At 62.8% G+C, this 27,235-nt stretch overlaps 1 protein-coding gene across 6 annotated transcripts in view; it reads right to left on the reverse strand.

The window, feature by feature from the left end:
• The window catches only part of SBF1 (SET binding factor 1), a 77,558-nt gene that overhangs the window by 28,230 nt on the left and 22,093 nt on the right, over positions 1–27,235 (reverse strand). For 3 of the 6 annotated variants that reach the window (XM_040061499.2, XM_058420398.1, XM_040061495.2), the window contains exons 2-10: positions 18,244–18,329; positions 12,246–12,383; positions 11,367–11,501; positions 9,637–9,747; positions 7,197–7,220; positions 3,918–4,023; positions 3,345–3,477; positions 1,359–1,467; positions 751–864 (exon numbers count right to left, since the gene is read on the reverse strand). In XM_040061499.2, coding sequence (XP_039917433.1) covers positions 751–864; positions 1,359–1,467; positions 3,345–3,477; positions 3,918–4,023; positions 7,197–7,220; positions 9,637–9,747; positions 11,367–11,501; positions 12,246–12,383; positions 18,244–18,329 — 956 coding nt within the window. The remainder of the gene's footprint in view (positions 1–750; positions 865–1,358; positions 1,468–3,344; positions 3,478–3,917; positions 4,024–7,196; positions 7,221–9,636; positions 9,748–11,366; positions 11,502–12,245; positions 12,384–18,243; positions 18,330–27,235) is intronic. The other 3 variants (XM_040061500.2, XM_058420399.1, XM_040061498.2) reach the window with 1 other exon arrangement.

Consider the following 27,235-nt stretch of genomic DNA (forward strand, 5'->3'; position numbering starts at 1 on the left):
AAGGGGGAGCCCCTCCTGCAGCCCCCAGGAGGAGCAGGAGCTGCTCCAGCAGCAGCCAGGAACACAGCTGCTTCCTGCCCCGGGCCGGGAGCCAGCGCCGCACGCCCACAAACCTCTGCCAAAGGAACCCCCCTCCCGTGGCACTGCTGGACACCGGAGGGATTGGGAACGGGCACAGTCGGGAATCCCGACAGGGACAGCAGCACCCCGAGGCAGGAATCACACAGAGGAACCCCGGCTGCTCCGCTCCCAGCTCCCACGGAAATGCGTGTCATTCCCGAGGGCATCGGATCAGGAATGGGCCCGGGGACAGGGTCCCAAGGAATGGACAGGATCCCAGGGCATGGACAGGATCCCAGGGCATGGACAGGATCCCAGGGCATGGACAGGATCCCAGGGAATGGGCAGGATCCCAGGGCATGGACAGGATCCCAGGGCATGGACAGGATCCCAGGGAATGGAAGACAGAAATTCCCAAGGTAGGGATTCCCAAGGTAAGAATTCCCAAGGTAAGAATTCCCAAGGCAGGGGTTCCCAAGGCAGGGATTCCCAAGGTAAGAATTCCCAAGGCAGGGATTCCCAAGGTAAGAATTCCCAAGGCAGGGGTTCCCAAGGCAGGGGTTCCCAAGGCAGGGGTTCCCAAGGCAGGGATTCCCAAGGCAGGGGTTCCCAAGGCAGGGGTTCCCAAGGCAGGATCCCTGCTGGCAGAGCAGCCCCCGCTCCGTTCCCGGGGAACGCCGCGGCTCTCACCATGGACAGCGCTTCCCGGGTCTGCTGCAGCAGCGGCTCCGGGAGCAGCGAGACGTGCACGCACTCGGGCACGGTGACGGTGCCGCCGTCCAGATCCGCGATCACCACGTCCAGCTGGGAGAGCGGGACAGGGCTGGGACACGGCTGGGACACGGCTGGGACAGGGCTGGGACAGGGCTGGGACAGAGCTGGGACAGGGCTGGGACACGGCTGGGACACGGCTGGGACAGAGCTGGGACAGGGCTGGGACACGGCTGGGACACGGCTGGGACACGGCTGGGACACGGCTGGGACAGGGCTGGGACACGGCTGGGACACGGCTGGGACAGAGCTGGGACAGAGCTGGGACACGGCTGGGACACGGCTGGGACACGGCTGGGACACGGCTGGGACAGAGCTGGGACAGAGCTGGGACACGGCTGGGACACGGCTGGGACACGGCTGTGACAGGGCTGGGACACGGCTGGGACACGCCCCCACACCTGATCCCACAGGGAATGGCTAATCCAGGTGAGCCATCCCACACCCGATCCCACAGCTGCCACCCGAGGGTGTGCCACCCACGCTGCCCGTGCTGTCCCCTGGCCCCAGGGACCGTGGCCTCTCACCAGCTCCTGCGTCTCCGACTGGAAGATGGAGTGCACGCCGATGATGAAGGGCGTGGGGGTGCTCAGCACCTCCAGCAGCTGGGCGGGCAGGATGGGCACGTAGGTGAAACTGCAACCAGAAACAGCCGCAGAGGCAGCAGCCTCAGAGGCAGCCCCAGGCACGGCCCCACTGCGGCCATCCCGGCCCTGCCCCACATCCCAACCCGGACACCATCCCGGCTCCAGAGCGGTGCCCAGGGCGCCCCTCGGGCACCACGGCCACAGAGCTCCCAAAGGCTGCGTGAAAATCCCTGGGAATGCCCTGAGAGGGGCTGGGGACAGGGAATGGAGGGACAGGACACAGGGAATGGCTCCCAGTGCCAGAGGGCAGCGCTGGATGGGAGCTTGGGAATCAGGAATTGCTGCCTGGGCTGGGATTGCCAGAGCAGCTGTGGATCATCCCCTGGATCCCTGGAATGTCCGAGGAAGGACTGGAGCACTCTGGGATGGTGGGAGGTGTTCCTGAAGTGAGCTCTGAGCTCCCTTCCCACCCAAACCGCTTCAGGATTCTGGGACTGGGGACACTCAGAATCCATTCAGAGGGATTTTCATGGAAAACGGGGAGAGTGAAGAGAGAGAGAAGGGAAGGGAAACCCTTGATGGTTTCCTCAGACTCCAAGTGAAGCCCCTCGGTTCATTGATTTCTTGCAGAGGAGATAGATCCAGGCTGGGAGAGCTGGGAATGTTCCTCTGGAGAGGGGAAGGCTCCAGGGAGAGCTTCCAGAACATTCCAGGGCCCAAAGGGGCTCCAGGAGAGCTGCAGAGGGGCTGGGGACAGGGAATGGAGGGACAGGACACAGGGAATGGCTCCCAGTGCCAGAGGGCAGCGCTGCATGGGAGCTTGGGAATCAGGAATTGCTGCCTGGGCTGGGATTGCCAGAGCAGCTGTGGATCATCCCCTGGATCCCTGGCAGTGCCCCAGGCCAGGCTGGACACTGGGGCTGGGGTGGGGACAGTGGGAGGTGTCCCTGCCATGGCACGGGTGGCACTGGGGGGCTCTGGGGTCCTTTCCCACCCGAATTATCCTGGATAATTTGATATCCATGATTCCCCCGTCTGTCGGATTATAATCAAAGTCTGACCAAGGAAAAGGTTTCCAGCACAGCCATTAACTCCAAAAGAAGAATTTCAGGAAAAATTCTCCACAGAAAGGGAGGTTAGGCCCTGGAACTGCCCAGGGTGGTTTGCAGTGCCCATCCCTGGAGGTGTCCAGGGAATCCCTGGAGCTGGCACTCAGGGCTCTGGGCTGGGGATCGGGCACAGCTGGGACTCGGTGATCCCAGAGGGCTTTCCCAGCCTCAGGGATTCCGTAACTCCGTGGAAAGGAAGGTTCCCCTGGGACACCAACAGCCTCTCTGCAGCCTGGGGACGGGAGCAGGGCAGGAACCTCCCATCCCTTCTGTCCCAGCAGAGCCCCAGGAGCCCCGGCGCTGCCAGGGCTGTGCTCCCATCCCCGTGGGGCGTTCCCAGCTCCCCGGGGCGAGCGCGGTTCCGCCCATCCCACAGGAGTCACCAGGGTGGCACAGACACTGCTGGGAACACCTCAGCCCTGCCCAGGGAACCTCCTGAGCTGCAGGGCCCTCAGGGGTCATGGATCCTGCACAGACCCCCCAACAGTCCCAGCCTGTCCAAAGCCTCCTGGAGCTCCGGGGCCGTGCCCATTCCCTGGGGAGCCTGGGCAGTGCCAGCACCCTCTGGGGGAGAACCTTTCCCAAAATCCGACCTGAGCTTCCCTAGCACAGCTCCAGCCCTGCCCTGGGTGCTGCCCCTGCTCAGCAGGAAGGAGAGGACATTTCCCAGCACTGCCTCCAGTGCCAGAGCCCGCTGCGCTCGGCAGACGAGGGAGGCAGCGCCGGGAGATTCCCGGTTATTCCCCGGAGCCTGGGAGGCACCGAGGGTGGGACAGGGGCACGGCTGGCACAGCTGGCACAGCTCGGGGAGCCTCACCTGTACTTGAGGGGGAACATGAGAGCCAGCAGGGCCCGGCAGGCGTCCGTCAGCCTCTGGTAGCTGCTGGAGAGGAACAGGATCTTGTGCTCGGTCAGCGCCGCGCAGAACAGGAACAGCACGTTGGTGATGCCTGGGCAGGGCACAGCACGGGGCTCAGGGACGGGGGGAACCTCTGACACCCCTCAGAGACCCCCTGATCCCCCTCCCCACGCCTGCACCCTGCCAGGAGAGGAGCCCAGCACCCCCCAAGGGGCCTCTCCTGGTTCTGGTCACTGCCAGGTGTGCTCCCCCCTTCCTGGAGATGCTCTGTCCCTCTGGGGGGCTGGTGGCTTCCCTGGGGGGCTGGTGGCCTTCCCTGGGGGGCACAAGGCCAGTGGTAGCCCTGGGCTGATCCTCCAGAGCCCAGCCCCAATCCCACCCCCCTGGAAAAGGGATGGCACAGCCGGGCCAGCGCTCAGAGCCACGTGAGGGAGCTGACCCGCAGGGACCCTGGGTGACACGGGGACAGGGAGGGGACAGGGAGGGGACAGGGAGGGGACAGGGAGGGGACAGGGAGGGGACAGGTCTCACCCAGCTGGCGGAACAGAAGGGCCACGCTGCAGCTGCTGACGGGCAGAGAGTCGTTGATGGGGGTCTGGATCACCTGCCTGTCCCCTGCTCCCAGCGAGATCGTCCTCTGCAAGGAAACACACACCCGGTCACCAGGGCCACCCACAGAGGGACAGGGACAGGGCAGGGACAGCCAGACGCTGCTGGACACAGGGCAGGGACAGCCAGATCCACTGGACAGAGAGTCAGGGACAGTCAGACCCTGCTGGACACAGGGCAGGGACAGCCAGACCCCGCTGGACACAGGGCAGGGACAGCCAGACCCTGCTGGACACAGGGCAGGGACAGCCAGACCCCGCTGGACACAGGGCAGGGACAGCCAGACGTTGTTGGACACAGGGCAGGGACAGCCAGACCCTGCTGGACACAGGGCAGGGACAGCCAGACCCTGCTGGACACAGAGTCAGGGACAGCCAGACCCCCTGGACACAGGGTCAGGGACAGCCAGACCCTGCTGGACACAGGACAGGGACAGCCAGACCCTGCTGGACACAGGGCAGGGACAGCCAGACCCTGCTGGACACAGGACAGGGACAGCCAGACCCTGCTGGACACAGGGCAGGGACAGCCAGACCCTGCTGGACACAGGGCAGGGACAGCCAGACCCCCTGGACACAGGGCAGGGACAATCAGACCCCCTGGACACAGGACAGGGACAGCCAGACCCTGCTGGACACAGGGTCAGGGACAGCCAGACCCTGCTGGACACAGGGCAGGGACAGCCAGACCCTGCTGGACACAGGGTCAGGGACAGCCAGACCCTGCTGGACACAGGGCAGGGACAGCCAGACCCCGCTGGACACAGGGTCAGGGACAGCCAGACCCTGCTGGACACAGGGCAGGGACAGCCAGACCCCCTGGACACAGGGCAGGGACAGCCAGACCCTGCTGGACACAGGGCAGGGACAGCCAGACCCCCTGGACACAGAGTCAGGGACAGCCAGACCCTGCTGGACACAGGGCAGGGACAGCCAGACCCCGCTGGACACAGGACAGGGACAGCCAGACCCTGCTGGACACAGGACAGGGACAGCCAGACCCTGCTGGACACAGGGTCAGGGACAGCCAGACCCTGCTGGACACAGGACAGGGACAGCCAGACCCTGCTGGACACAGGACAGGGACAGCCAGACCCTGCTGGACAGGGCAGGGACAGCCAGACCCCCTGGACACAGAGTCAGGGACAGCCAGACCCCGCTGGACACAGGACAGGGACAATCAGACCCTGCTGGACACAGGGCAGGGACAATCAGACCCCACTGGACGTGGGATCACGGCCACCGTGCCCCAGCACAACCCTCATCAGCTGTGGGAAGAGGGAAATAGAAAGAGAAATAGGGAAAGAGAAAGGGAAAGAGAGAAGAAGGTGCTGCCACAGCACCCACTGGGTGCTCGAGTGGGTCCCTGGGCTGAGGGGAAGGAGAGCACCGCCTGCAGCGTCCCCAGCCAGCACCAGCAGCGTCCCACGGGCCCCGAGATCCGCAGCGAGAGGTGGGACGCTCTCCGGGACACGAGGGCTCCCCAGGGTTTGAGGGATCCCCAGGATCTGAGGAGTATCCAGGTCATGAGGGTTCCCCAGGATTTGAGGGTTCCCCAGGAAATGAGGGATCCCCAGGATGTGAGGAGTATCCAGGTCATGAGGGTTCCCCAGAATTCAAAAGTTCTCCAGGGTTTGTGGTCTCCCCAGGACATGAGGGGTCCCCAGGATTTGAGGGATCCCCAAGACATGAGGAGTCCCCAGAACTCGAGGAGTCTCCAGGTCACAAGGATTGCCCAGGATCTGGGGGCTCCCCAGGATTTGAGGACTCTCCAGGACACGACGGTTTCCCAGGATTCCAAGGCTCCCCAGAATTTGATAGGATTTGGATCCTCTCCCACGCCCCTGGAGCCCAGGGAGCCGCTCCCCTGTCCCAGCCTGGCCGTGCCCAGCAGCAGCCGCAGCTCTGTGGCCTCTCCGGTGGAAGGAACATCCCGAGGAACATCCCGAGGAACATCCTGAGGAACATCCTGAGGAATATCCTGAGGAATATCCTGAGGAATATCCCGAGGAACATCCCGAGGAACATCCTGAGGAATACCCCAAGGAATATCCTGAGGAATATCCCGAGGAACATCCCGAGGAATATCTCGAGGAATATCCTGAGGAACATCCCGAGGAATATCCCGAGGAACATCCTGAGGAACATCCCGAGGAACATCCTGAGGAATACCCCAAGGAATATCCTGAGGAATATCCCGAGGAACATCCCGAGGAATATCTCGAGGAATATCCTGAGGAACATCCCGAGGAATATCCCGAGGAATATCCTGAGGAACATCCTGAGGAATATCCTGAGGAACATCCTGAGGAATATCCTGAGGAACATCCCAAGGAATATCCTGAGGAACATCCCGAGGAACATCCCGAGGAATATCCCGAGGAATATCCCGAGGAACATCCTGAGGAATATCCTGAGGAATATCCTGAGGAATATCCTGAGGAACATCCTGAGGAATATCCTGAGGAATATCCTGAGGAACATCCTGAGGAACATCCCGAGGAACATCCCAAGGAATATCCTGAGGAACATCCCGAGGAACATCCCAAGGAATATCCTGAGGAACATCCCGAGGAATATCCTGAGGAACATCCTGAGGAATATCCTGAGGAACATCCTGAGGAATATCCTGAGGAACATCCCGAGGAATATCCTGAGGAACATCCTGAGGAACATCCCGAGGAACATCCTGAGGAACATCCCAAGGAATATCCTGAGGAACATCCCAAGGAATATCCTGAGGAACATCTGAGGAACATCCCAAGGAATATCCCGAGGGAAGGGATGGATCCCAGGCACAGGATCGCTGCTTCTCCCCTGACACCTGTGAATATTCCCAGCCCTGGGCTGTTCCCAGGGACACTCGCACGTCCCCAGGCTGCCTCCAGGCCCCTCTGCTCCTCCTTCCGCTGCTCTCCGGGGAAAATCCTCCTGCTGGAGCAGTGCTCCCACTGCAGCCCCCTCCCTGCAGGAGCTCCCAGCCCCAAAATCCAGTGCTGAGCGGAGCCAGAGCCCCCAGCTGGGCTGTCACCAGCCCAGAGAGGTGCGCCCGGCACTCAGAGCCCAGGGACACTGGGGACACACACCCCGGGGTGCCCCGAGGCCAGCGGGACCACGGCAATTAACAGAGAGGCTGCGAACGAGGGGACAGACCCAGAGCAGCGGTGGGGAAAAGAAGGTGGGAAAGAAAAGGAGCTCGTACCACGGCTTCGTCCTCCGCGTCAGGCTGAGGTGGGACAGACAGAGAGCACAGTCAGTTAGGACACACGGACAGGGACGGCAGGACGGACAGCAGCAGGGACAGCAGCAGGGACAGCAGGACAGGAGACACGGACACGGGCACGGAGCGAAAGCCATGCCTACGGCACCGGGAAGGAGCGCTGCACACGGCGGGAGAGCAGGAAAGCCACGGGAGGAGAAGGGCCAGCACCCAAAGCGTCCCTCCTGTCACACGGTCCCCGTTCCCACGGCGCTGAGCCACCCTGCCCCAGCTGGGGGCACGGATCTGCGCCAAGCCCAGCGAGCCACGGTGGCAGGAGGAGCCGGATCCGGGCAGATCCCACGGGAAGGGACCTGGCACGGCCCTGGCACGGGCAGCACCTGGCTCTGCTCCACCCCTGCCCCACAGATCCCGGGAGCACTGCCGGCTTCTCTGGAGGAGCCCCAGCCCCTGCCCCAAAGCCCGCTGTGATACAGGATCAGGGAAAGCTCCCTCGGGGTCACGGCACAGCGGGGAGGGAAAAACCCCTGTGGACGCACCAGGGGCTGGTGCTGCTGTCCCAGTGCTGTCCCAGTGCCCTGTGCTGCTGTCCCAGTACCCTGTGCTGCTGTCCCAGTGCTGTCCCAGTGCCCTGTGCTGCTGTCCCAGTACCCTGTGCTGCTGTCCCAGTGCCCCATGATGCTCTCCCAGTGCTCTCCCAGTGCCCCATGGTGTTGTCCCAGTACCCTGTGCTGCTGTCCCAGTGCTGTCCCAGTACCCCACGGTGCCCTCCCTGTGCTCTCCCAGTGTTGTCCCAGTACCCTGTGTCGCTGTCCCAGTGCTCTCTCAGTGCCCCGTGCTGCTGTCCCAGTGCTGTCCCAGTACCCCCTGCTGTGTCCCAGTGCTGTCCCAGTGCTCTCCCAGTACCCTGTGCTGCTGTCCCAGTGCTGTCCCAGTGCTCTCCCAGTACCCCCTGCTGTGTCCCAGTGCTGTCCCAGTGCCCCGTGCTGTGTCCCAGTGCTCTCCCAGTGTTGTCCCAGTGCTCTCCCAGTGCTCTCCCAGTACCCCGTGCTGCTGTCCCAGTGCTGTCCCAGTGCCCCGTGCTGTGTCCCAGTGCTGTCCCAGTGCTGTCCCAGTGCCCCGTGCTGTGTCCCAGTGCTGTCCCAGTGCTGTCCCAGTGCCCCGTGCTGTGTCCCAGTGCTGTCCCAGTGCTGTCCCAGTGCCCCGTGCTGTGTCACAGTGCTGTCCCAGTGCTGTCCCAGTACCCCCTGCTGTGTCCCAGTGCTGTCCCAGTGCTGTCCCAGTACCCCCTGCTGTGTCCCAGTGCTGTCCCAGTGCTGTCCCAGTGCTGTCCCAGTACCCCCTGCTGTGTCCCAGTGCTGTCCCAGTGCTGTCCCAGTACCCCCTGCTGTGTCCCAGTGCTGTCCCAGTGCTGTCCCAGTGCTGTCCCAGTACCCCGTGCTGTGTCCCAGTGCTGTCCCAGTGCTGTCCCAGTGCTGTCCCAGTACCCCCTGCTGTGTCCCAGTGCTGTCCCAGTGCTGTCCCAGTGCCCCCTGCTGTGTCCCAGTGCTGTCCCAGTGCTCTCCCAGTACCCCCTGCCGTGTCCCAGTGCTGTCCCAGCCTGGCCAAGGCTCCTCCATGGGAGCAGCCCGGCTCTGGGATCACCCCTGGCACTCTGTGCTGGGAGAAGGGGAGCTCAGCCAGGGGAAGGCGCATGGGGACACAAGCACACATCCACAGGGACATCCCGGGGGCCAGCAGGGCAGGACAGCTCCAGGGCACAGCGCTGCTGGCCCCAGCCTGCTGCCAGGGGCTCCAGCTGGGCTTTCCCTCCCTGCCATGCCCAAGGAGCTCCGTGTGCTGAGCCCAGCTGGCCTGGAGGGACACATGGCTCTGACGGGACAGCTTGGTGGCCTCAGCTCCAGGAGAAGCTGCTGCTCCTCAGGCCCCCAAGCACAGGACCTGGCACAGGACCTGGCACAGACACAGGACCTGGCACAGACACAGGCACAGTGCCCCGAGGAGAGCTCCAGGCTGCTGTCCCGGCCCTGCTGGCCCGTGTCCCTGCAGCTGTCCTGGCCCTGCTGTCACAGACGGCCCGTGACCACTCGGAGCAGCTCTCAGAACGCAGAGCCAGGCCCCGGGAGCGCCCACGGAGCTGGGAACGCCGGCACGGATCGGCCAGCACCCACGGGAGCTGCTGGTCGAGGCCCCGGCGCCGGCTCCCAAGGCAGCGGGAGCCGGCACAGGGAAGCTGCGGCAGGAGCTCCTGGGCTAATTGAGGATCAGAGCGGGGATTTGTGCTTGGCAGCGCTGGGGAAGGCAGCGGGGCACGGAGCCAGAGCCTGCCCACGGCGCCCAGCGGGCTCTCCCGGCACGGGGAGCGGGAGCGGGGCTCGGCTCCGAGGGGACGGAGCGAGGACGGGGACAGCGGGACGCCCACCTGCGCTCCCCCCGTGATGGGGATGGTGCAGGTCAGCAGGTTCCCGATGACGTTCTCCAGGGACACGCTCAGCCCGTCCACGTAGATGGTGTAGATCAGCCCCAGGCTGTTCTGCAGAGGGGAGCAGAGCACGTGTGAGCAGGCCCAGGGGCTGGGGACGCTCCCAGGGCTTGTCCCCGGCCACAGACACACCCCGGGAATGCCAGCGCCGCGTCGTCCTGGCCCACAGGGATGGGATATTCCGGCCAGGAGCACGGCCCCATCCCTGCAGTGACCCCAGCAGAGCAGGAGACGTGTCCCCAAGGCCAGAGCTCCGTGGCAGCAGCGCCGAGGCGCTTTCCAAAGCTCCAGGAGCAGAGGTGACCGGGGCAGCCGGGCTGCTCCGGCCTCCCAGCACTCCTGGTGCCACACAAACCCCAGGAAGGGATGGGAGGAGATCCTCTCCCAGCCAGGCCTGGCCGAGGTGCCCGAAATCTGGGCGACGCCCTCGACAGCACACCCGGACTCTGGTCAGCCCTGGGTGCTCCCTGTGGCTCCCTTCCCACGGAAACAGCCCATTCCAGCTGGGAAGCAACAGCGGTCCCAGCTCAGAGGGAGTCTGGGCCACCAGCACAGGGCAGCTGGCAATGAGGGATTCGAGGAATTTGTGTTCCAGGCACCCTGGGGGTGTTGTTTTCCAACCATCACCCCGTGGCGTCGAGGAAAAGGGAAAACACAAATCCTGGGATTTGGAGAGCAGGGCCAGGCAGGCTCTGGCACAGTGGAATAAAGAGGGAAGAGCAGGATAAACCCCTGAGGGAAGAGCAGGATAAACCCCTGAGGGAAGAGCAGGATAAACCCCTGAGGGAAGAGCAGGATAAACCCCTGAGGGAAGAGCAGGATGAAACCCTGCCTGCTGGAATAACGAGGGAAGGTGAAGCTCACATTGCTGGGCACTGGGATGAGGAGCTGGGGCTGTTTCTGGGCAGTTCCAGGGGAGCAGCTGGCAGGACACCCCTGTCTTTGGGAACAAGTGAGGTGACGCCGTCCCCTGGAGCTGCACCAGCTTTTACCTGGCGGGACCCTGCTCTGCTGTCCCAGGCTTAGGAAAACAGACCCCAAATTTCAGAGAATTCCCACTCCATGGAAGGCCAGGGACACCTCCCGCTGTCCCCACCCCAGCCCCAGTGTCCAGCCTGGCCTGGGGCACTGCCAGGGATCCAGGGGATGAGCCACAGCTGCTCTGGCAATCCCAGTCCAGGCAGCAGTTCCTGATTCCCAAGCTCCCATCCAGCGCTGCCCTCTGGCACTGGGAGCCATTCCCTGTGTCCTGTCCCTCCATTCCCTGTCCCCAGCCCCTCTGCAGCTCTCCTGGAGCCCCTTCGGGCCCTGGAATGTTCTGGAAGCTCTCCCTGGATCCTTCTCCTCTCCGGGCCGGACGCTCCCAGCCCCGTCCCCACGGATCCAATCCGCAGAGCTCCCAGCCCTCCCCTGGCACACCATGCAGCACCTTTGGAGCCAGCACAGCTGGCACAGACAGTGCTCCCAGAACGAGCTGTTCCCCACGGCTTTCCCGGCGGCGCCGGCAGCTGCTCCGTGTCCCGCGGCCGTGCGGGATCAGCCGCCGGCCCCGCAGCTGCGGCGTGCCAAGGGCGGGACTGTGCTCCCACGGGGCCGTGCCAGCCTGCTCCCACTCCCACGGCCGGGGAAGCCTCTCCCAGCGCAGCTCCCCGTCTCCCCGCGCCGCTCACCCGGAACACCTCGGCGTGGTCCAGCCGCGACACCAGCACCAGGCTCTTGGGAGCGAAGAGCTGGGCAGGCTGCACCAGGGACGAGGCCTCCTCCTCCTCCTCCTCGCCCTCACCATTCCTGGCGTGGCTCTGGGGCTGCGGAGACACAAACCAGCCCGGGCTGGGGGTTAAGGGATGCTCTTCGCTGTCCCAAGCTCCCGGTGCCAGGGTCTGGATTCCTGTGGCACACGGAAGGCAGGAACCACTGGCCAGAGCCAAAGGCAGCAGGATCCTTCCTTGTCAGTGCTGTCCCTGTGTCACCATGTCCCTGTGTCCCCATGTCTCTGTATCCCCATGTCCCCGTGTCCCCATGTCTCTGTATCCCCATGTCCCCGTGTCCCCAGGTCCCTGTGTTCCCATGTTCCTATATCCCCATGTCCCCGTGGTGTCCCTGTGTCCCCCTATCCCCATGTCCCTGTGTTCCCATGTTCCTGTGTCCCCCTATCCCCATGTCCTTGTTGTCCCCGTGTCCCCATGTCCCTGTGTTCCCATGTTCCTGTGTCCCCGTGTCCCCATGATGTCCCTGTGTCCCCGTCCCCATGTCCCCATGTCCCCATGTCCCTGTGTTCCCATGTTACTGTATCCCCATATCACTGTATACCCTTGTTCCCGTGGTGTCCCCCTGTCCCCATGGTGTCCCCGTGACGTCCCCCTGTCCCCGTGATGTCCCCGTGATGTCCCCCTGTCCCCATGGTGTCCCCATGCTGTCCCCCTGTCCCCGTGCTGTCCCCCTGTCCCCATGGTATCTCCATCCCTGTTGTGTCCCCATGGTGTCCCCCTGTCCCCGTGGTGTCCCCCTGTCCCCGTGATGTCCCCCTGTCCCCGTGCTGTCCCCGGTACCTGCGGGCTCTCCACGGCCTCCCAGAAGGTGAAGCAGGCGCAGTAGTGCCGCTCCGAGTTGATGTCGGTCAGCACGGCCACGAAGAAGGTTGGGGGGTTCCTCTCGGGGAAGAGCTGCCACCCGCTGGGCTGGCAGAACTGCGGAGGGACGGCAGGGGCTGAGGGGCTGAGGGGCTGAGGGGCTGCCAGCCTCACCCACACCGGGAGATCCAGCCCTGATCCCAGCTCACATCACCCAGGGGTTCAGAGGTTCAGGGGCTGCCAGCCTCACCCACACCGGGAGATCCAGCCCTGACCCCAGCTCACATCACCCAGGGGTTCAGGGGTTCAGGGGCTGCCAGCGTCACCCACACCAGGAGATCCAGCCCTGACCCCAGTCCCACATCATTCAGGGGTTCAGGGGCTGAGGGGCTGCCAGCCTCACCCACACAGGGAGATCCAGCCCTGATCCCAGTCCCACATCACCCCCGGGCTGAGGGGCTGCCAGCTTCACCCACAGTGCCATGGCAGTGAGACCCCAAACCCCATGGCACAGAGACCCCAAACTCTGCACACAGAGACCCCAAACTCTGCACAGCCCCATGGCACCGGGACCCCAAACTACCCACAGAGACCCCAAACTCTGCACAGCCCCATGGCACCAAGACCCCAAACTCTGCACACAGATACCCCAAACTCTGCACACAGAGACCCCAAACTCTGCACACTCCTATGGCACAGAGGTCCCAGACTCTGCACACAGAGACCCCAAACTCTGCACAGCCCCATGGCACCGGGACCCCAAACTCTGCACACCAGGACCCCAAACTCTGCACAGCCCCATGGCACCAAGACCCCAAACTCTGCACACAGATACCCCAAACTCTGCACACAGAGACCCCAGACTCTGCACAGCCCCATGGCACCAAGACCCCAAACTCTGCACAGAGAAATCCCAAACTCTGCACACAGAGATCCCAAACTCTGCACAGCCTCATGACACAGAGATCCCAGACTCTGCACACCAAGACCCCAAACTCCGCACACAGAGACCCCACACTCCGCACACTCCTATGGCACAGAGGTCCCAGACTCTGCACACAGAGACCCCAGACTCTGCACACAGAAATCCCAGACTCTGCATACCGAGACCCCAAACTCTGCACACAGAGACCCCAAACTGCATGCCAAGACCCCAAACTCTGCACAGAGAAATCCCAAACTCTGCACACAGAGACCCCAAACTCTGCACACAGACACCCCAAACTCTGCACACAGACACCCCAAACTCTGCACACAGACACCCCAAACTCTGCACACAGAGATCCCAAACTCCGCACACAGAGTTCCCAAACTCTGCACACAGAGACCCCAGACTCTGCACACAGAGACCCCAAACTCCGCACACAGAGATCCCAAACTCTGCACAGAGAAATCCCAGACTCTGCACACAGAGACCCCAAACTCCGCACACAGAGACCCCAAACTGCATGCCAAGACCCCAAACTCTGCACAGAGAAATCCCAAACTCTGCACACAGAGACCCCAAACTCTGCACACAGAGACCCCAAACTGCACGCCAAGACCCCAAACTCTGCACACAGAGATCCCAAACTCCGCACAGCCTCATGACACAGAGATCCCAGACTCTGCACACTGAGACCCCAAACTCTGCACACAGAGACCCCAAACTCTGCACAGAGAAATCCCAAACTCTGCACACAGAGACCCCAAACTCCGCACAGAGACCCCAAACTCTGCACAGAGAAATCCCAAACTCTGCACACAGAGATCCCAAACTCTGCACACAGAGACCCCAAACTCTGCACAGAGAAATCCCAAACTCTGCACAGCCTCATGACACAGAGATCCCAGACTCTGCACACTGAGACCCCAAACTCCGCACAGCCCCAGGGCACCGTGGCACAGCCACCCCCTGCCAGCAGCACACAGAGCCCAGAAGGAAAGGGGACACGTGTGCCACGGGCTCCAGAGCGGCTCCAGGAGGTGGCACCGCTCCCCTGGCACAGACACCGGCCCGGCTGTGCCATTGTCACCGCGCCAGCTCCTGGCACTTCCCAAAGCCCCTCCCAGGTCATTCCAGCTGAGGACTCCCCCGGGTTCCCGGGTCTCAGGAGGTTTCCTTTATTTCCTCAGGCCTGCATTTGGCTGCTGAGGAGCTGTGGAAAATTCCCTGGGCGTGGGACGGCCCGGCTCCTTCCAGGGCTGAGCGCTCGGGAATTCAGCAAATCCCGGGAGGAGAACAAGGGGGCACCGGGGCCTGAGGAGCTCCAGCTCCCCAGGAAAGCGAGCTGGATTCCACCTGAGGGTCTCCCAGCTGTTCACCACTCCCCGTGCCCGCAGTGCCCACGGATCCTCCTGTCCTCCCTGGGAAGAGCCCACGGAGCAGGAGCTCGGCTTTGTCCGGATCCTCAGGATGGCAGCAGGAGGGACAGGAGGAAAAAACACCCCAGGAGCTGCTTCCCAAATTATGTGTCCCTGCAAAGGGGCATCTGGGGCCTCTCCATCCCAGTGCCTCTCTCCATCCCAGGGTCACTCTCTATCCCAGGGTCTCTCTCCATCCCAAGGTCTCTCTCCATCCCAGGGTCTCTCCATCCCAGGGTCTCTCCATCCCAGGGTCTCTCCCCATCCCAGGGTCTCTCCATCCCAAGGTCTCTCCCCATCCCAGGGTCTCTCTCCATCCCAGGGTCTCTCCCCATCCCAGGGTCTCTCTCCATCCCAGTGCCTCTCTCCATCCCAGGGTCTCTCCCCATCCCAGGGTCTCTCCCCATCCCAGGGTCTCTCCCCATCCCAGGGTCTCTCCATCCCAGGGTCTCTCCCCATCCCTGGGTCTCTCTCCATCCCAGTGTCTCTCCATCCCAGGGTCTCTCCATCCCAGGGTCTCTCTCCATCCCAAGGTCTCTCCCCATCCCAGGGTCTCCCCATCCCAGGGTCTCTCCATCCCAGGGTCTCTCCATCCCAGGGTCTCTCCATCCCAGTGCCTCTCTCCATCCCAGGGTCTCTCCCCATCCCAGGGTCTCTCCCCATCCCAGGGTCTCTCCCCATCCCAGGGTCTCTCTCCATCCCACGCCCTTCTGCTGGCTCCCATAGGAGCAGAGGGGAAAGTCTGGCTCAGCAGAACCCGGGATGAGCACACGGTGTCACTGTCCCGGTGTCACTGCCCCGGTGTCACTGCCCTGGTGTCACTGCCCCGGTGTCACTGCCCCGGTGTCACTGCCCCGGTGTCCCTGCCCCAGTGTCACTGTCCCAGTGTCACTGTCCCGGTGTCACTGTCCCGGTGTCCCTGCCCCAGTGTCCCTGTCCCAGTGTCACTGTCCCAGTGTCACTGCCCCAGTGTCCCTGTCCCAGTGTCCCTGTCCCAGTGTCCCTGTCCCAGTGTCACTGTCCCAGTGTCACTGCCCCAGTGTCCCTGTCCCAGTGTCCCTGTCCCGGTGTCACTGTCCCGGTGTCACTGCCCCAGTGTCCCTGTCCTGGTGTCACTGTCCCGGTGTCACTGTCCCAGCGTCACTGTCCCAGCGTCACTGCCCCGGTGTCCCTGTCCTGGTGTCACTGTCCCGGTGTCACTGTCCCGGTGTCCCTGTCCCGGTGTCCCTGTCCCGGTGTCACTGTCCCAGTGTCACTGTCCCGGTGTCACTGTCCCGGTGTCACTGCCCCGGTGTCACTGTCCCAGCGTCACTGTCCCAGCGTCACTGCCCCGGTGTCCCTGTCCTGGTGTCACTGTCCCGGTGTCACTGTCCCGGTGTCACTGCCCCGGTGTCACTGTCCCGGTGTCCCTGGGAATTCCCCCTCACTGCTCCCAGCCCTGGGATCTCCTGCAGGAATGAGGAGCTCAGAGCACATGGAGATGCTGGGTCAGGGATCAGGGAATGCTGGAATGGTTTGGGAGTTAAAGGGACCCCAGAGCGCCCCAGTGCCACCCGTGCCATGGCAGGGACACCTCCCGCTGTCCCCACCCCAGCCCCAGTGTCCAGCCTGGCCTGGGGCACTGCCAGGGATCCAGGGGATGAGCCACAGCTGCTCTGGCAATCCCAGCCCAGGCAGCAATTCCTGATTCCCAAGCTCCCATCCAGCGCTGCCCTCTGGCACTGGGAGCCATTCCCTGTGTCCTGTCCCTCCAGGCCTTGTCCCCAGCCCCTCTGCAGCTCTCCTGGAGCCCTTCAGGCCCTGGAATGTTCTGGATGTCCCGGAATGCTGGCAGAGGTGCAGCAGGACTGGGGGCCTGGACACACCCAGCAGGTGCCAAAACCATCCCAGAGCTGCCTCAGGACTTGGAAAATCCCAAAGCGAGTCCGGCAGACCCGTGGGATCACGGCACGGAAGGTCTCAAAGCCCCGAGCTGAGGAAGGATCCAGAAGGGAGAGTGAGCACGGCATCCCTGGATTTCCAGGCATCTCCATTCCCAGCGGGATCCCGCTGCTCCCCTGGGAGGGCCCTCAGCCCGGGAATGCCCCCAGCAGGCAGGGCACAGCTCCGTGCAGGCCGGGAGAGGTGATTTATTCCCAGGGTGGTTTATCCACATCCCGTGCCTGTGCCCAGAGGAACCCCCTCCCTTAAAGCGAGACATTTCTGTTGGGAGCTGCCGCCGGACGCTGCGCGCGGATGGAGCTGTGAATTCCGCCTCCCTGCACGCCCCGGGAACGCTGCTGCCCCAAAAAGCTGCCAAGGAGGAGCAGCCCTGGCGCCCCAGCCCAGCCCCGGGATGGGCTCCCCAGGATTCCCAGAGCTGCCTTCGGATCAGCCCCCAGGACTCGGGAGAGCTTGTGGGAAACCCTGGAGCCACCCCTGGCTCCCAACAGCACAGGGCTCCAATTGTTTAAATTCCAGGGATTTTTTTTGGCTGGCCAGCTCGACCCTTGGGGGAAAGAAAGCAGCTTTGCTCCTGCTTGGGATAGTTCCCAAGTCCCCGCAAGACAACCAGGAAAGTCGGAGCAGAAAAATGAAAAATAAAATTTAAAAATAACAATAAAAATAACCATAACAATAAAAATAACAGTAAAAGTAACAGTAAAAATAAAAATAACGGCAAAAATAAAAATAACAGTAAAAATAAAAATAAATAAAAAGTGTGGGTTTGCCTTGGATGAAACAGCGCAGAAAGGTCCCCAATTGAGCTGGAATTTCAAGGGACACATGATGGGAAGAGGAGCTGGACACTGCCAGTCCCAGTGACCCCCGTGATGATGGGCAGAGGCACCTCTCACTGTCCCCAATCAGTGTCCAGCCTGGCCTTGGACATTCCAGGGATCCAGGGGCAGCCACAGCCGCTCTGGGAATCCCAGCCCAGGCAGGAATTCCTTCCCAAGACCCCACCTCAGAGCAGGTCCATGCCTGGCCCAGCTGCCCAGGGCAGTGGTGGCCCTGGCACCGCTGACGGCACCCAACGGGCTCAGAGGGATTTTCCAACCCAAAGAAATCCGTGATTCTGTGAACTCCAGGGGGAATGGAGCAGTTTCCAGAGGGCTCAGCCTGGGGCTCTGTCCCAGCACATCCCTTCCACTGGGAATGCAGCTCCAGCTCCTCCCTCAGGCTCCCTGGAGGCACCGGGAGGGATTGGGAAGGGAGGGGAACGGTCCCAGTGCCTGCATGGGCTGGAGCCGGCCTGGAGGATGCCCACAGCACCACATCCCGGGAATGTCCCAGCTCCCAGCTGATCCCAAAGGTCTGCAAAGCCTCGGGATCTCCGGAGAGCTGGGGACATCCCGACCCTGGCCCTGGGATCCAGCCTGGGGCAGGGCACCGGGAAAGGCCCTGAGGGGGCTCTGGACACTCAGGCTGCATCCACGGCTCCTCCAGGAGCCATTCCAGCATCCAGCAGAAAAGGAGGGGGCGCAGAGACGCCGGGAAAGGAACCGGCATGCCGGATCCCACCCTTCCTGCAGAGCTCTGGAGCTGGAGATGCACCCAGGGCAGGTGGGAGCGCTCCCTCACAGGGACGTGCCACCCCCGGTGTCACCCCCGGTGTCACCCCCGGTGTCACCCGCGGGTCCCCAGCACTCACCAGCTCGATGCCCTGTGGGAAGGGGTTGTCCTCCCAGTCCTTCTCCGGGAAGCGCTGCAGGATCTGTCCCTGTCCATCCCCGCTCCCTGCGGAGACAAGACGGGATCAGAGGGCAGCAGGGACCCCCGGCCACCGGGAATGGCGGGCTGGAACAGGGGGATGGAACAGCAGGGGGATGGAACAGCGGGATGGAACAACAGGGGGATGGAACAGTGGGATGGAACAGCAGCGGGATGGAACAGCAGGAGGATGGAACAGCAGCGGGATGGAACAGCAGGGGGATGGAACAGCGGGATGGAACAGCGGGATGGAACAGCAGGGGGATGGAACAGCGGGATGGAACAACAGGGGGATGGAACAGTGGGATGGAACAACAGCGGGATGGAACAGTGGGATGGAACAGGGGGATGGAACAGTGGGATGGAACAGTGGGATGGAACAGCAGTGGGATGGAACAGCAGTGGGATGGAACAGCAGGAGGATGGAACAGCAGCGGGATGGAACAACAGGAGGATGGAACAACAGCGGGATGGAACAGCGGGATGGAACAGCAGCGGGATGGAACAGCAGCGGGATGGAACAGCAGCGGGATGGAACAGCAGCGGGATGGAACAACAGCGGGATGGAACAGCAGCGGGATGGAACACTAGGATGGAACACTGGGATGGAATAACACTGGGATGGAACAGCAGCGGGATGGAACAGCGGGATGGAACAGTGGGATGGAACACTGGGATGGAATAACACTGGGATGGAACAGCAGCGGGATGGAACAGCAGCGGGATGGAGCAGCAGCAGGATGGAACAGCAGCGGGATGGAACACTAGGATGGAACACTGGGATGGAACAGCAGCGGGATGGAACAGCAGCGGGATGGAACACTAGGATGGAACACTGGGATGGAATAACACTGGGATGGAACAGCAGCGGGATGGAACAGCAGCGGGATGGAGCAGCAGCGGGATGGAGCAGCAGCGGGATGGAACACTAGGATGGAACACTGGGATGGAATAACACTGGGATGGAACAGCAGCGGGATGGAGCAGCAGCGGGATGGAACAGCAGCGGGATGGAACAGCAGCGGGATGGAACACTAGGATGGAACAGCGGGATGGAACAGCAGCGGGATGGAACAGCAGCGGGATGGAACAGCAGCGGGATGGAACAGCAGCGGGATGGAACAGCAGCGGGATGGAACAGCAGCGGGATGGAACAGCGGGATGGAACAGCGGGATGCTGCAGCTCTCCGTGGCTGGGGCAGTACAGGAGAGACCCCAGCCCCTCCCACAGCCCAAGCACCACTGCCCACTCCAGCAGATCCCAAGGAATCCTGGAGCGAATGCTCCCAGAACCTTCTCTGAAAGTGGGAATGGCACTGGAGCAGCAGCTCCGCTCCCTCTCCATCCAGAACTCCCTTCACTGAGACCCCAACACGGACAGAGCCCACTCTGAGCTGCATTCCCTGCTCCTCATCCCTCTGCATCCAGAATTCCCTTCCCCATGATCCCAGCACAGACACAGCCCCACTCTGAGCTGCATACCCTGCTCCTCATCCCTATCCATCCAGAATTCCCTTCCCCATGATCCCAACACGGACACAGCCCCACTCTGAGCTGCATTCCCTGCTCCTCATCCCTCTGCATCCAGAATTCCCTTCCCCATGATCCCAACACGGACAGAGCCCACTCTGAGCTGCATTCCCTGCTCCTCATCCCTCTCCATCCAGAATTCCCTTCCCCATGATCCCAACACGGACAGAGCCCACTCTGAGCTGCATTCCCTGCTCCTCATCTCCCCACCGGCCTTTCCCAAACAGCCCTGCCCAGGGTTTGCTTTAGGGCTCCCGACAGCTCCTGCTTCCCCGGGGTTTTATGGAGCACAGGGAGCGCTCCAAACCCTCACGTGCCCCACAGCCCGCCCCATTCCAGACCCCAAATCCTGCTGTTTCCCACCCGAGCTGGCCCGGAGAGCCTGGAAAAGGCTCAGAGGGCAGGTGGGCACTGCGAGAGCAGCCCGAGGTGCCAGCGGCACCGAGCGCTCCTGGCACAGACCCTGCCAGGCTGGGAAGGGCTCCCACGTCCTTCCAGAGACAGAGCCGCTCCTGGATCCGGCTGGGAATCACAAATCCCAAAGGATTCTGGCCCAGCCACGAAGGCAGGCAGCCCCGTGATGGGGAGAGGGGCAAATTCCAGCCCCTTCCAGAGCTGCTGAGGGATTATCGCATTTCCAGGGACCACCCGGGGCCTCTCCCACCCCGGGAGCCGGGTGCTGGCCACGGGATGGGGCTGGGAGAGCAGGAGGAGCACCAGGGAAGGGATATTTTGGGAAACCAGACGTGTCCCCAGGGTCCCGCTCACCGCCCGGCAGCCACAGCTGGATTTAGCAGGAGCAGGGCAGGGGAAGGGGCCATTTATAGCCACGGGCCCGAAATGGAAAGGCTGGAGCCAAACTGGGCACCGAACGTCCACGGGGACTGGGCTAACAGGGATTGGGTCAAGCAGATCCTGCCAGGCTGCGTGCTGCGACACCACGTCCCTGCTCTGTCACCACAGCCCTGCTCTGTCACACCATCCCTGCTCTGTCACACAGCCCTGCTCTGTCACACCGTGCCTGCTCTGTCCCCACGTCCCTGCTCTGTCACACAGCCCCTGCTCTGTCACACAGCCCCTGCTCTGTCACACTGTCCCTGCACTGTCACACTGCCCCTGCTCTGTCACACCGTCCCTGCTCTGTCACACTGCCCTGCTCTGTCACCACGTCCCTGCTCTGTCACACAGCCCCTGCTCTGTCCCCACGTCCCTGCTCTGTCACACCGTCCCTGCTCTGTCACACAGCCCTGCTCTGTCACACTGTCCCTGCACTGTCACACTGCCCCTGCTCTGTCACACAGCCCTGCTCTGTCACACTGCCCCTGCTCTGTCACCACAGCCCTGCTCTGTCACACCGTCCCTGCTCTGTCACACAGCCCTGCTCTGTCACACCGTCCCTGCTCTGTCACACTGTCCCTGCTCTGTCACACAGCCCCTGCTCTGTCACACCGTCCCTGCTCTGTCACACTGTCCCTGCTCTGTCACACTGTCCCTGCTCTGTCACACCGTCCCTGCCCTGTCACCACGTCCCTGCTCTGTCACACTGCCCCTGCTCTGTCACACAGCCCTGCTCTGTCACACAGCCCCTGCTCTGTCACACTGTCCCTGCACTGTCACACTGCCCCTGCTCTGTCACACAGCCCTGCTCTGTCACACTGCCCCTGCTCTGTCACACTGTCCTGCTCTGTCACACTGCCCCTGCTCTGTCACACAGCCCTGCTCTGTCACACTGCCCCTGCTCTGTCCCCACGTCCCTGCTCTGTCACACTGCCCTGCTCTGTCACCACAGCCCCGCTCTGTCACACCGTCCCTGCTCTGTCACACTGTCCCTGCTCTGTCACACTGTCCCTGCTCTGTCACACTGTCCCTGCTCTGTCACACCGTCCCTGCTCTGTCACACAGCCCTGCTCTGTCACACAGCCCTGCTCTGTCACACTGTCCCTGCTCTGTCACACTGCCCCTGCTCTGTCACACTGTCCCTGCTCTGTCACACCGTCCCTGCTCTGTCACACTGTCCCTGCTCTGTCACACTGTCCCTGCTCTGTCACACTGCCCCTGCTCTGTCACACTGTCCCTGCTCTGTCACACCGTCCCTGCTCTGTCACACTGTCCCTGCTCTGTCACCGAGTGCTCCCAGCCCTGGGCAAAGGCTGCTCCCTCCCTGTGCCACGGGCTCGGCTCAAGTTCCAGACAGGAAAATCCCTTGAGATCCCCAGGCCAGGATTACGGCTCCGACGGCTGCAAGCTGTGCCCTCCACATCCAGCCCTGCCACGGCTGTGCTGGGATATCCTCAGGGATAACGGATACAAAATCACAAAATCCTGGAATGGTTTGGGTTAAAGGGACCCCAGAGCCCCCCAGTGCCACCCGTGCCATGGCAGGGACACCTCCCACTGTCCCCACCCCAGCCCCAGTGTCCAGCCTGGCCTGGGGCACTGCCAGGGATCCAGGGGATGATCCACAGCTGCTCTGGCAATCCCAGCCCAGGCAGCAATTCCTGATTCCCAAGCTCCCATCCAGCGCTGCCCTCTGGCACTGGGAGCCATTCCCTGTGTCCTGTCCCTCCAGGCCTTGTCCCCAGCCCCTCTGCAGCTCTCCTGGAGCCCCTTTGGGCCCTGGAATGTTCTGGAAGCTCTCCCTGGAGCGTTCCCTTCTCCAGGCTGGGCTCTCCCAGCTCTCCCAGCCTGGCTCCCTGGGAGCTGAGGGGCTCCAGCCCTGGAGCAGCTCCAGGATCTCCTCTGGGCTCTGCAGCAGCTCCAGGTGCTGCTGCCGTGTCCCCAGGGCTGGGGCAGCTCTGCAGCTGGGGCCTCACCTGGGCACAGGGACAGGGTCCCCCCTCACCTGGGCACAGGGACAGGGTCCCCCCTCACCTGGGCACAGGGACAGGGTCCCTCCTCACCTGGGCACAGGGACAGGGTCCCCCCTCACCTGGGCACAGGGACAGGGTCCATCCTCACCTGGGCACGGGGACAGGGTCCCTCCTCACCTGGGCACAGGGACAGGGTCCCCTCTCACCTGGGCACAGGGACAGGGTCCCCCCTCACCTGGGCACAGGGACAGGGTCCCTCCTCACCTGGGCACAGGGACAGGGTCTCCCCTCACCTGGGCACAGGGACAGGGTCCCCTCTCACCTGGGCACAGGGACAGGGTCCCCCCTCCCCTGCTGCCCACTGGGCTCAGCCCAGCACTGGGGAGGTCTCAGGCTCATCCTCAACACAAACAAAAGTCCTTCCAAGGGCTGTTAAGAACAACGGGAATCTCCACTCCTGGGATTTGAGAACATCGGGAATCTCCATTCCTGGGGCTCTCCCAGAGCCAGGAGCCGCCACCCTTCAGCCAGCTGCGGGCTGGCACCTCCTGATTTTAGGGACTGTCACCAACGGCCTCATTTGGGAATCCTGGACAGCCCCAGCACTTCCCTCAGCTGCTCCTGGAGCTGTTGATCCCAGCTTTCCCCCTTCCCACCATTCAGCTCCGTATCAGCCTGGGGCATCGGCGCGTCCCTGCCCGGGAGAGCTGGACCTGCCCCATCCATTCTCCCAGACGAGATTCCTGGGAAAGCTGGAAATTCCTGGGAAAGCTGGAGAGCCCTGGGAAAGCTGGAGAGCCCTGGGAAAGCTGGAGAGCCCTGGGAAAGCAGGTGTGGCCGTGACCCTCGGCCTCCAGGCAGCGGCTGCTGCTCCGTCCTTCCTGCAGGGACACCTGGGGGAGCCCGGCCTCGCCCGGGCCGCGCTGGGAAGGTCACGGGATGTTGCTGTGATACAGGAAATCCTAAATAAGGCCCGAGTTAAACACGGGGCTGAGCCACGGCACCGGATGAGGCCGGCTGGGAGCGCTGGCAGGCCGGGACGCTGCCGGGAACAGCGGGACAGGGGTCACGGACACACCAGCGCTGGCCCTTGCTGACGCTGTCCCCTGAACGCTGGGGCGAGAGGAGCTGGCTTCTGTCCCCCGGGCCTGGAGTGTCCCCAGACGCTGCAGGACGTGCCCACCTTCCCTGGAAAATCCCTGGGGGATTCACAGCTGGAGCACGGCAGCCCCAGCCCATCCCAGCCCCACAGCCGGGTCCTGCTCCGGGCTCTGGGCAGGGCAGCAGCTCCTCCAGCCCCTTCCTGAGGAGCTGGATGTGACAGAGGGGGAATTTTCACGGGGATTCGAGGCAAAGGAGCTGGAAGAAGCCCTGTCCCACCCCTCACACCCAACACTCCCAGGTGACTGAAGGTGGGGCCACTGCTCCGGCCAGTCCCAAGGAAGGGCTCTGCTGCAGGCTGGGACACGACTCCCACACCCCTGAACCTCGGAAATTCGGGATGAGATCACCCAGGGGAACACAAAGCTCGGAGAACACAGCTCAGGGCTGGAGCTGGCACAGGGTGGATGCCCAGAGCAGCTGTGGCTGTCCCTGGAGCCCTGGCAGTGCCCCAGGCCGGGCTGGACACTGGGGACAGCGGGAAGAGTCCCTGCTGTGGAACTGGATGAGACAAGGTCCTTCCCACCCAAACCACTCCACAATTCCCAGTCCTCCCCACAGGATCCAGGGCTGTTCCAGCCCTCTTTCCCCCCCAGGCTCCAACCTGGAGGTGATGTCCAGCCAGGAGAGAGCGTGGTATCGCTTTAGGAACACCCAGTTAATTCAGATACCTTAAATCATTCCAGAAACATTCATTTCACACCACTGATAATTCTCCAATTCCCTCCAGGTCCGGAGGCAGCCTCATCCCTGCCTGGAAGCGTCAGCTGAGGCTTCTGAGCACTTCTGGCTGCAGGAATTATTTATAAATTCAGCAGCTTTAAGGCACCACAAAATCCTTGGTGCTCCAAAGCCCTGGAAATGCAGGGACAGAGCAGGCACGAGGCCACACGACCTGCCAGGACCTGGAGCTCTGATCCCAGCACGGAGCAGGATGCTGATGGGGCTCTTGGAATGAGGCAGGAGCCATCAACCCCTGCAGCAGCACCAAACAGGGAGGTGTCCCTGCCACGGCACTGGATGTGCTTTAAGGTCCCTTCCTGCCAAACCATTCCACGATTTTCGGACGTGCCACACCAAGCTGAGGGCGGCCAGCCCGTCCTTCCACCCCTGCGCCCACCAGGAATCCTCACCTGAGAGGGGAGCTGGGATACTCCACCCCTGCTCCCACCAGGAATCCTCACCTGAGAGGGGAGCTGGGATACTCCAGCCCTGCGCCCACCAGGAATCCTCACCTGAGAGGGGAGCTGGGATACTCCACCCCTGCGCCCACCAGGAATCCTCACCTGAGAGGGGAGCTGGGATACTCCACCCCTGCTCCCACCAGGAATCCTCACCTGAGAGGGGAGCTGGGATACTCCAGCCCTGCTCCCACCAGGAATCCTCACCTGAGAGGGGAGCTGGGATACTCCAGCCCTGCCCCTCCCAAAGAGCAGGAGGGAGGCACAGACAGGGATGAGCCATCCCATTACCCCATTATCCCTTTATCCCGTTATCCCATCCCAAGCCCCCCCAGAACAACACCCGAGTGTCTGCTGGGGGACAAAGGAGCCTGTGTTCCGTGTGACGTGTCCCCGCCGGGGCCACGCAGAATGGCCTTTCTGTGGAGGGAACAAAGGCGCCGTTTGTGGGGCTGGGGGTGGCCAGGAAAGCCCACGCTCCCCGTCCCCACTGCGGCCACCAGCATGGCATGGGACAGCCCCGTCCCCAGCAGCACCAACGGCAGGTGCTGGCGGCTCCCTGTGCCAACCCCGGGATCCCTGAGGCTGGAAGAACCCTCTGGGACCACAGAGTGCCAGCTGAACCTGGCCCCCACCTTGTCACCAGCCCACTGCCACCTCCAGGAATTGCCTGGACACTCCAGGGATGGGGATCCAAACCCCAGTTCCACTGAGATATTCCTCCTGAATATCCTACTGGACACGCAGTGTCCCCTCCAGATGTGCCCAAGGCCACGTCCCCCCTCGTGGCACGGCTGCTGTGGCCCCCCAGAACGGGACAAGCAAATGCAAAATCCCCAGGAATTTTTATCCCACCCGTGGTTCTCTCCATGCTTCAGTGCAATCCCGTGGAACAAAAAGCTTGGGAACGCCGAAGCCCTTCCCAGACAGCCGGAAGCCCTGCAGGAGCAGGGTGACAGGGACACCTCTGGCTTGGCCAAAGGGATTTGGAGGGGATGCAGGGCAAAAGCCTCCACAAAGTCACACCCGGAACAGCAATTCCTGTCCCGAGTACAGCTACAAAAAAAAGGGAAAAACTCGGGAATAAGCGGCTCATTCCGTGTTTAATGGTCAGCTCGGCGACGTCTGAGGACGTGCTTGACCTGCTGGACACAGGGAAGATAAGGATCACCCAGAGCCCGGGACACGGAGCTGGGTGAGGAAGCAAAGTGTCTGCATGCAACCCCGGGCTGGAGGAACTCCATCCAGCCGTGGAACGCTTCCCACGGGAGCCAAACCGCTCCGGCCCGGGGTCACTCACTCCCAGTTACAACATCCCGGAGCAGCAGCCGGGGCTGGCAGCGCCTGGGAGCCGGGGCACCGCCAGCACGGCACCTCCATGGAGCACGGCACCTCCATGGAGCACGGCTCTCATTCCCTACGGAGTTTGGGAGGCTCTGGATGAGCCCCGCCGCAAAGGGCTGTCGGGAGGAAGCTGAAATGAGGCAGGGGAAGGAGGGGTCAGCGCTGATCCCACTCACCCTGGCTCACACCAGTCCTGTCCCGGGATGCCATTATTCCTCAAACCTCTTCCTAATCCCTCTGCAGCTCTCCCTCATCCCTCTCAATTCCAATGTTGTTAGAAAGAGCCATCTCCCCTGGGCCCTGCCAGGACCTGGGGGCGCAGACTCCCCGGAATCAGGAACGCTGGCAAATCCTCGGCACGGAGCGCGGCTGGGAAACGCCAGGAGCCCGTGGAATGTGGGGCTCTCCGCTCTCCCACCGCCCCAGATCCTGCACCTGGGTCCTGCCCACACACAGCACGTGCCCCAGGGGTCAGGGAAGATCCCAAGACCCGGGAATGGCGGGTGAAGAGCGAGCAGCCCGGCCTGGAACCACTGCTGTCCTGGCAGGGGACAGATCCCGGGAGATCCCACGCACAGCCGGGGCTGGGAGCGCGCTCGGCGCAGCCTGGCTAGAGCCCGGCTGTTCCCTGACCCCGTTCCAAGGGAGAGCTGTGTTTATCTTTGGAAACATTAAAGCAGAAGAGGAAGTAATTAAATTTAAAAACCCCGCCTGCTTCCGAGAGCCGGGCGCAGGAAAGCGCTGCCGGCCCCGGAGCGTTCCTGGCAGCGGAGCACGGACACGGCCGCTGCTCGCCCCGAGCCACGGCTGCAGCAGGAGCTTCGGCCAGAAATCCCTGGAAAACACGGCCCCACAACACCTCAGACCCCCTCAAACCACCTCAGACCCCCTCAAACCATCTCAGACC

This window comes from Hirundo rustica, chromosome 4 (assembly GCF_015227805.2).
Source record: "Hirundo rustica isolate bHirRus1 chromosome 4, bHirRus1.pri.v3, whole genome shotgun sequence".
In the NCBI taxonomy this organism is placed as follows: domain Eukaryota; kingdom Metazoa; phylum Chordata; class Aves; order Passeriformes; family Hirundinidae; genus Hirundo; species Hirundo rustica.